The following is a 9,710-nucleotide window of genomic DNA, read 5'->3' as shown; positions in this document are numbered from 1 at the left end:
GTGAATAAACACATAGAGTGATCTGACGTAATTTAAAAACCCACTAGTGTAGTATTGAAAATAACCCCATCTGTCATTGAAAGGCGTATGTCAGGACAAAATAGAGAAAACTTACAGGACCCTCATCCTGTCAATTTTCATACCAAGCAGTCATTACAAAATATTCCTCTTCAGATGCACCATATTTTGCACCGTTATTCTTTCCTAATGTCTGTAGGAAACATAAATCAAAAACTGGCAGCTGGCCGACAGTACTCAGTCATTTATCCAAGGTGATCCAAAACACAGATGTGAACAGCACAGATGACTTATGAAAGCTTCAACAAGGCACCATAACTTCAGGAGCTCCATAACCTATAAATAATCCAAATGGAGGGGACAGGAGGATACAGAGGAGTTAGAAACAAATGGCTCCAGAAATAAAATTTATTCTGTATATCAACTGACTGTGGTAGCAGCCAGCCCTTTGCAGCAGCATAATGCAGTCTGAAGAACATACAGAATTTGCTTTTTTGATGATGTAGTTACTATGAGGTCCAAGACAAGTCTAAGTTGTGGCTTCAGTTGAAGTAAAAAGCAGGTGCCAATGTAGCTGCAGTAAGTTAATGACACTAGCCTTTTCAAAGAATTTGGCCTTGTATTCTTTCTTCACAGAGAAGAAAAAGGATCTTTTGCAATGCTTACGTGCCGCCACAGTGAAACAAGGAAATTTTGCATTTCAAAATGTTTCAAAGCTACATCAAGTTGTCAAGTCATCTAGCAATCTAATGCAAATGTCCACGATTGTACAATCTCAATTGTAATGGGCTGTATACATTTTAAACAGATCAAATACTGGATATTCGGAACAGAAACAAACTGTAACAACCTCTGCTCATTGCCACATGCCCTGATACTGGTTCAAAGATGCTTATCTCTAAGCAATCTGTTCCATCCTGCTTTAGTTTTTTACTCCAAATGATGTGTAGTTTCCCAAATGAGTTGCTGAAGTTGGAGGGAATGTTCCACTTCCTTTGCCAGTTTAGCAGCCTCTGCAAACAATGTAGGAATTAAGAGCAATTTCAATCCTCAGCAGTGTTCCCCTTCTTTCCCTTTACATGCACTAGATGAAAAACTGACAAGTCAGAGTTCATTAGTGACAAACCATATAACACAAATGTATGGATCTGAAAAAACAAACAAACAAACAAAAAAAATCAAAGGACCTCGTCTTCCTGTTATTAATGGACCTGTTAATAAAGCTGGTTGAAAGTTGAGGTAATTTTGCTTACACCAGGTCCACATATTCATATTCCAAATAACTAGCAGTTATCTCACAAGGAAAACAAAATTATAGGAGAGCAAGGCAATTTAGTTAAACAAGAGTTTGTGCTTCTCTACTGCGTGCATTCTTTGCCTTTTCTGCTGTGAATTTTTCTTCACCAACTGCCAGTCAATCACAACTTTTTGCACACTTCCAGGTGCCGAGTTGGTACAATTTACAATACACTGCTGCATTTCCTTGTATCTGAAAAACTGGTTTAAGCTAAAAGTGTAAAAATAAGTAAAAACTGAAATTAAAAATTGCTGCAAAAATAAGTGTAGCAGGCTAAACAGCCATCTCATCACAGAATAGATCACTGTGTCAGTCTTAAGCAGAGTCCTGGAGCTAACTTACCTTTCAGAATCTCATTCTTAGCCTTTTCATGGGAGGTGCCAGGAAAGTGCTGCTTTGTTCAGAGTGCTATGGCTTTGTTGTGTGGGGTTTTTTTTAACATAAACATGCTGTAGAGTCCACCAGCTCACCAGATTGCAGGAAGGAAGCAAAAATGAAAGCAGAAGTTTCCTTATCCTGTTTCCCTACACTGTTTATAGCAAGACCAGCAATCCACCTACAAACGACTTCCCAAATTCTGTCTCCAGCCTTTAGAAGTCCAGGTTGGAAAATGAGTCATAATTATATATAAACGTGAATCCACAACCATCTGAAGTTTACAGGCTCTAGGGTATGTTTTATCAGCAATAGATTTCCATGCAGTGAACCTCTGGCCAAGAATCACGTCCGCTGTAAAAGTAGAGAAGACAGACATACGCAGCCTGGCCATGCATCACTGGAGAGAGCCCTGTGCTTTGCTATGGAGGCTGTTGGGCTGGTTTGCAGCAGAGATTTGGCAACCTCAGCACTGGAGAAAGCCTTGACTGGTCGGTTTCTATCTGAAGTTATCACTGCTAATGGCATTTTTCTGCTCTGTCTAGTTTCATCAACTGACAACATATTTTGAAAATGATCAAATTAGCTTGCACAGAAAAGTGATGAAGAGCACAATTTAAAACTTACAACTCTTAAATGAAAGGAGACATGTAATAGCTGCTTAGCCACTGCACTTCAAAGCTGAAAACTACTTCGCCTTACTAACATTTGATGTTCTTTAAAAGGGTGAATTATTTAAATAGTTTGTACTTTATTTAACAGAAATTTCCAATAAACCTCATTCTGTCACTTTGAGTTATGTCACTTCATGCTATGTGACATGAATGCATTGATGTAAGTTTGACAGGCAGTGGCAATGCTGACATGTCAGTCTGAGAAGTTATGACAAACGATATGTTACAGATATTTTTAAAACTACTGCAGATTGCCAAGAAAAAAGTCTTTAAAATGTGTAATTACACTGGGTGCATCTTCAGTTTGAAAACAATTTATTCAATTCACATAGTTATATTGATTCAATGTTCAGGCTGACACTTAATATAAAAAAAAAAAAAGAAAGGAAATTTATATTGAAATTTCCCAACTAGCTCTAGTTCCAATATATTATATAGCAAAGGAAAATGAGATGTGTTAATGTAATGGTGTGGGGTTTTTTTAAACACTGTCATTAAGTAATACTGTTAGCATTTAATAATTTGAAATAATCTATGTCAAATAAATCTCAAGACCGTACGCAGGACAAAAAGGCCCTAGCTGAACAGAGAATGAATTGCTTATGAAAATTCTCTTCCAGCAAAGAATACAACATGACAAGGGGGGATCTTTCACTAAAAGTACTAATTGATCTAAATCATGCTTTTTTCTCTTTCTGGGTTTTGGGGTGGGGTTTTTTGGTAATCTCATTTTTGTATGGATCAGGTCCTGCCTTATAATTTCTTTGTAATCTCTGTACTTCAGCGGAAGCATACTTAGGTCAGTCATGTGTGAACTTTGAAGCATCTGTTTTATCTTCAAATTTCCTACTGCTGTAATGGAAGAAAAAGGGACTGAATGCCTAAGACCTAATCAAGTTAGTGAAACATAATTATTTTTTCAAGGCAGAAAATGAGCTTATTAGAGGGGAAAAAAATAAAGAAAGAAAAAAAAATAGAGTAAACTCCACATGCCAATCAGACAAAATTGTTCCATGCATTGAAAATACATTAATGTTGTAGAACACCAGAAAACTCTGTCTTACTTAGTGTTGACCTAAATGTACCAGAGTTCAATTAGTTCAATTCTTCTTCAATAGCTAACCATCCCCAAAATCAAATCCCCAAAACAGGCTGATGAGTGAAATGAGTAGATCTTTTGCAGTGGGGGATGACTGTATCTATAGAATCATAGCTAGCTGAACTTCCATGCTGTAATGTTTTCACTGTAAAAACTTTCTTCTTTCAGGATATGTGAAAGGAGTTTGATTTTGGCCCAGTTTTCACTAGAAAGATGGAAGGGTATCACAGACACAGCATCTGTTAGTACTGATAGCAGTATTTTCATTAGAAGAGCCTCCGTGAATGTCCTGGTTATGACCGCTGCACGTTTTCCTGGTAATGCCATGTTGCGTGCTACTAGAGCACTCTATGGCAGTTTACACTGTTGCCACCTAATACGTTATTAGCCAGGGAATGTTTGATTTAGCTTATTGCATCAAGTACTACCTACAAAGTAATCACAAAGGCATAGTCCACTGATTAAAAGGATGCCTTCTGTTGGGTGTTCTGAAATAAATCATGCATTAATTTCAGCTGAAACAGCAGCTATTTGTTTGGCTTAGAGCTGCCCACCAACCCAACAGTCAGGAGAATGTCCAAATTCTTGAAGTCTCAAAAAGTCCCTACTGCACAGAAAGCTGATTTTGCCTCTATTCAGTGTGACCATATATCAGTTTGTTGCTTTTTACGTCCATCCTTAGTAGCTTTGAAAGGGCCAGGAAAGAAGCAAAGCTGTGGAGAGCCAAACCCATCCGGACAAAAGATTACACCTGGAAGGAATCTCCTGCCAAATTTGAGGACAAAGCTAAGTTCATATAGTTTTTTAGCATTTGCATTCAGGCTACTTGTGTACACACTGAAATACAACAGTTCTTCACAAAGTCAGAGAATCGTGGCCTTTCCCTGAATGTTAACACAAGGACAAAATAAGGCACTTCAGGAGCAAGGAGATGATGGAACAAAGCCTTCAGCTTCACTTAGGGGAGTTAGCACCTCTCCTGAGAAGGATCTTCAGCTTCCTGGGAGTTTCATGTCAAGGTACATCTCGGTAGAGGAGAGCCTGACTGTCCTGGATTGACCCACAGAGCTGATGGCTAAAACCTGTATAAACACATGGAAGGAGAGGTATATTCCAAGACATCTGAGCCCAGTGCCATGGCCAGAGTGGCAGGCAAGGGAGAACTCAGAGAGGGAAGAGATGATCTTGTTCTCTCTAGTGAGGTTACATCCTGTGGGTTAATGCATAACGGAGCTGATCTGAAAGCCAGATTTCTGCCTCCTCTCTACTTCAAAGACAGCTCCTGGCAAAAAAGTCAGTAACACAGCTTTACCAAAGTCATATTTACAGACTATTAAATGTTTAGAAGATGCTAGGTTTGGAAGGCTGGAGTTTTGAAGCAAATGGACGTATGCCATATAAATGTTGGAGGCACACAGAGCCTGGAGATCATTCTTCTGGAGTTCATGTTTTTCTGCTCAAAAACTTTCATTCAGCAGATGAACTCTGAATTCCTAGTGCATTTGAGATAGAGGCCAATAAAAGTTTATAGCTGAAAAGGGCCAGAGGTAAACATGAGTGTCACATTTCTGACAGAACTTGATTGGCAACAAAAAGGCTGGGCCTACATTTAAAAAGTGCTAGTAAAGCCTTAGCTTGAGCCTCCACCCAGAAACCTGGGAAGAGTAAACTAAATTAAACAACTTCACCTGCTCAGTCAGTTAGTTTTCCTCATTCATGAGCACAAATCAACCAGCTTAAAAAGCACTAGTTTACCAAAGGAAAAAGGAAGAACAGAACAGAACAACAAGGTAACATATTAAGGACATATACATAGCGCTTGAACTGTAACTTCAACCATTTTTGCAGTTCTCTCCTGGATCTGGCCAGCTGGTTGCCTCACAGCAGCACCTGGCTGCATGTCCCACTGCCCCCTCTAGATAAGCACTGCAGCACTGTTGCTTGCAGTTTCTCTTATTTCACCTTTTAGGCCAGAACATACATGGCAATGGGAGCTAACAGTCTCTGTATACAGGAGGCTCTTAAACAGTTTCTTCTCTACATTCATAGAATTTTAACAACTTCTGCTTCATGAAAGACTCTAAAAAAAGTCACTTTTTTTCCTTGTGTATAACTTTTGCCCTCTAATGCTGGAAGCTATTACCTTGTATTAGGGTGATCTCTCACCCTGAGTACTCCTAAGCATAGTTAATTAGTCCAGACTTCAATACCTGGTTTCAGGTGGCTCTCCATGAGATATCTCGTGATAAAATAAAATAAAGCAAACCCTCTCTCCACCATAATAAATCAATGCCTGTGGAATAAAGGTGGTTTAGACCTTACTAAGGGTTCTTTCCATTCATCATCCCCCTTTTTCTATAGGGGATAATATCAGCAGCAAGCTTCTCTTAGGTCACCTGCTCTTCTGGACTGCTTTGGTAGAGGAATCATCACTCTCTGCATGGCAGCTGCTAGGCTGACAAAGGAAGAGCATCAGCATTTCATATGTTTTGCCCTGTAGCTCTATCACTGACAGCTTTGCAGCCCCCTGCCAGGAGTCACACATCCTGCAGACCAGAAGCACAGGTACTGCTGTACTTGAAAAGGCCTGCTAATGCTATGATTTTATATGATGGGTCTCCAACCTGCAGCTCACCAGACCTTCCTATATAAACTAACTCAGTGGCTTACAAGTTTCACCTGACAACCATTATACTCAACTTCTTTGTTCTCTTTTCAACAGAGGGATGTATACAATACGTGGCAGGTGTATTGTATTAACACAGTGATGAAAGTAGTGACTGCAATAGAAAAGATTAAACGTATAACATACAGTTAGGCTCAGATAATTTTACTTGGTGAAAAAACATTAGCGTCAAGAAATACATTTCTCTAGATTATTGGTTATAGGCAAGACATCATCATCCACTTGGTGTTTAACCTTCTGGTAACCATGTCGGTAGGACCCGCTGGTGCACTTCTTACCCTTTCACAGCTATTTTTTTTAGCATCTCAAAATAAATGGGAGACAGTTGTTACTGGGAGAGAGTTGCCACTCTCCTTGCACTGGACAGGTTTCTATTTTTCCTTTATCGGGCCTTTAATTGCTTCTGATGAACAGCCAGATCTTGCTGACTGCCCCACCCAGTGGGATGGAGGAGAGAATTGGGGGAAAAAAAAGTAAAACTCATGGGTTGAGATAAGAGCAGTTTAATAGAACAGAAAGGAAGAAACTAGTAATGATAATAATAATAAAATGACAATACTAATAAAAGGATTGGAATATACAAAACAAATGATGCACAATGCAATTGCTCACCACTTGCCGACCGATGCCCTGTTAGTTCCCGAGCAGTGATCCCCCCAACAGCCAACTCCCCCCATTTTATATACTGGGCATGACATCACGTGGTATGGAATACCTCTTTGGCCAGTTTGGGTCAGCTGTCCTGGTTGTGTCCCCTCCCAACTTCTTGTGCCCCTCCAGCCTTCTCGCTGGCTGGGCATGAGAAGCTGAAAAATCCTCGACTTAGTATAAAACACTACTTGGCAACAACTGCAAACATCAGTGTGTTATCAACATTCTTCTCATACTGAATCCAAAACATAACACTATACCAGCTACTAGAAAGACAATTAACTCCATCCCAGCCTAAACCGGGACACTGCCACTGCTCTGTTGAGGACGCCGCTGAGGAGAGTCACGGCCGTGTCTTGGTGGGCGTCCTGCGGGCAGGGGGCTGCCGCCACATGCGGCTGACGCCTCCAGCACCGAGGCTGCTGTGCGGCAGGCAGAGCAGTGTGGCTCTGGGGATGAGCCCTGGGGAGCGGACCGGAACCAGTAAGGACCCAGTAATGCCCGGTTTGGTACATGCATCTGCTTCAACTGGCTGTGCCTGTCAGGGCAACGCACGGGCGAGCGGCCAGCCCTGGGGAGGGGGCTCAAGGGACACCGCAGCGCAGGGGTGGCGTGGCTCGGTGGCGGGAGCTGCTGCCCAGCACCTGCCCCAGCCCATCTCCCGGCCTCCCCCGTGACCGCCCGGGGGCTGGCAGCACCCCAGCACCCAGCGCCGTGCCTCCGGCCGGTGGGAGCAGGGTCTCTCCCTGGCTCTCGGCATGTCTGGGGCGGAGGCGCTGGGCCCCCGGGGACCCGAAGGCGCTGGGGCATGCATGGGGGACGTCCCTTCCCTTAAAGAAATTGAGCAGCTCCTGAACACCGGGCGACCCTCTTGCAACCACGTTGATGAAGTATGGCCTAATCTCTTCTTAGGAGACCTGTAAGTACAGCTTTATGGACACACCTCTGCCATATGTTCCGTCTGTTAGTATGCCTCATAGATGCGGCTTTAGACAGCTCATAGTTTTGCTAATTGCTGCCATTTACACTGCAGACAGCACGGTTTCCAAGATAAAATTATGACTCAGCTGATACTTGCTTCTCGGTTAGCCCTTAGAAGCAATGCACGGGTTGATGCTCCAGCAAATGGCTTGGGAGATGCAATCGCAGTGTTTCTCTTGCTCTATGAATCTCTCTGCACCCATCTTAATTTGTTTGCCTTTGTTTTTTCCTTAGAGTGACAGCTCATAACAGATTTGTTTTGTGGAAGATGGGCGTGACCCATGTTTTAAATGCTGCCCACGGCACAGCGTATAGCCACGGAGGCCAGGACTTCTACGGAGCAACCATTGATTATTATGGTGTACCAGCCCATGACCTCCCAAGCTTTGACATAAGCCAGTTCTTTTTCTCTGCAGCACAATTTATCCACAACGCCTTGAACACACCAGGAGGTACGAAATTATCATTGGTCGCATTTTTATGTGAGTTGGCAGCCTCTCATAACAGGTCAGTTCCATGAGCTCAGCGGTGGATGGGTCACTACATGGTCTCCTGCCAGCTGCTGGTCACTTGCACGGTGGGTGGCAGGAGGAGGGAGTGCTGGGTACATGGATGTAGCTCTAACTAGGTCCCAAAAAGTTGACATGAGGAAAGGGATGAACAGTGCAGGAGAGAGACCGGGGCAGAGAGGAGAGGAGGCAGAGTAGAGAGAAAAATATCTGGAAGGAAAGGGTGGTTCAAAAAGGGAGAAGCAAAAACATGCATTTAAAATGGACACCCTCTTTTGAGACCCTCTTATGGCAACTGTATTTGTAAGAACAAATGAATAAAGAGACAAGTGTCCTGATTTCTACAGCCACCGACCGCATGAAGAGGCCTATATATTGCAATGAGCTTCCTGTGTGAACAGGGCCTGCAGAGCTGTGCCCCTGAGGAGATTTACCTTTACCCAAGGAGATTTATAGCATGTTGCACAAGAGACTGAGCTTCTTGGCACTGGTGCAATAGAATATTAATTAACCTGTATTACGTAAAAGACCATTTCTTAGCATGAGTAAAGTGGCATTAATGGAGCTGTGTCAGTCTGTATCACAAGATCTGCCTTCAAAAGACAATTACAGTTGCAGCAAATTGCCTTATTATGCAATGCTACTAGGCCAGTCATTTTTCTTGGTGGCAAATGTGTTAATGCCATCCTTTCAGGCCAGATTTTAGCATTCTTCTTCACCTGAGTAAGCCCCTCTGAAATCAGTGGGTCTGATTTTCCTCTTGCTCACAACAGAGCAACTTCATTGCTTCAACAGCGTTTTCTTTGATTTACCGATATTTCTGAGATCAGGTTGGGATCTCATGGCACTTCTCATACAAGTGAGTGTAACAATTGCAAATTAGACTTAAATTGTTAGTACTTCATGTGATCTATCAGAAAGGTAAGAAATACATCTTGTTTGCTCTGACCAAGCTGGAGAAGGCAGAAGGGGTTTGCCTTCCCTTTAAATTAAACTTCATCCACTGTACTGCTTCTCTTCTATTGTTATAATCTTTTTTTTTTTTTTTTTTTTAACCAGCTAAAATTTTGGTACATTGTGCAGTTGGAGTAAGCCGGTCAGCTTCTCTAGTCCTAGCATATCTTATGATAAATCACCACCTCCCATTGGTTGAAGCCATCAAAACAGTGAAGGAACATCGATGGATTTCACCCAATCGTGGCTTTCTGAAACACCTGCGAAATTTGGATGTTCAGCTACGGCAAAAGAAGGACTGCTGAAAGGGCAGACCCATTTGCAATCACTTTTCTGAGTTTCAGCCTTCATAGCCATTGCACATATACAGCTTCCTATGATCAATGCATGTTGAAAAAAGGAAGAAAATTATGCATCAAAGAAAAAAGTCAACAGAACTTTAAGTGGATTAATTCTGATAGCTCAG

The 9,710-nt window shown here is 42.1% G+C and overlaps 1 protein-coding gene across 1 annotated transcript; it reads left to right on the top strand.

The window, feature by feature from the left end:
• Positions 1 to 7,480: 7,480 nt before the first annotated feature.
• On the top strand, positions 7,481 to 9,636 carry LOC115348446 (dual specificity protein phosphatase 13-like). The gene is made up of 3 exons (XM_030031161.2): positions 7,481 to 7,719; positions 8,016 to 8,233; positions 9,350 to 9,636. The coding sequence occupies exons 1-3, from the start codon at positions 7,559 to 7,561 to the stop codon at positions 9,547 to 9,549; spliced, it is 579 nt and encodes a 192-aa protein (XP_029887021.1). The 5' UTR covers positions 7,481 to 7,558; the 3' UTR covers positions 9,550 to 9,636.
• Positions 9,637 to 9,710: the final 74 nt, after the last annotated feature.

The sequence above is a fragment of the Aquila chrysaetos genome, chromosome 11, assembly GCF_900496995.4.
Source record: "Aquila chrysaetos chrysaetos chromosome 11, bAquChr1.4, whole genome shotgun sequence".
NCBI lineage: Eukaryota > Metazoa > Chordata > Aves > Accipitriformes > Accipitridae > Aquila > Aquila chrysaetos.
The sequence above is the reverse complement of the archived record's forward strand: the minus strand, read 5'-3'. Positions and strand labels throughout refer to the sequence as shown.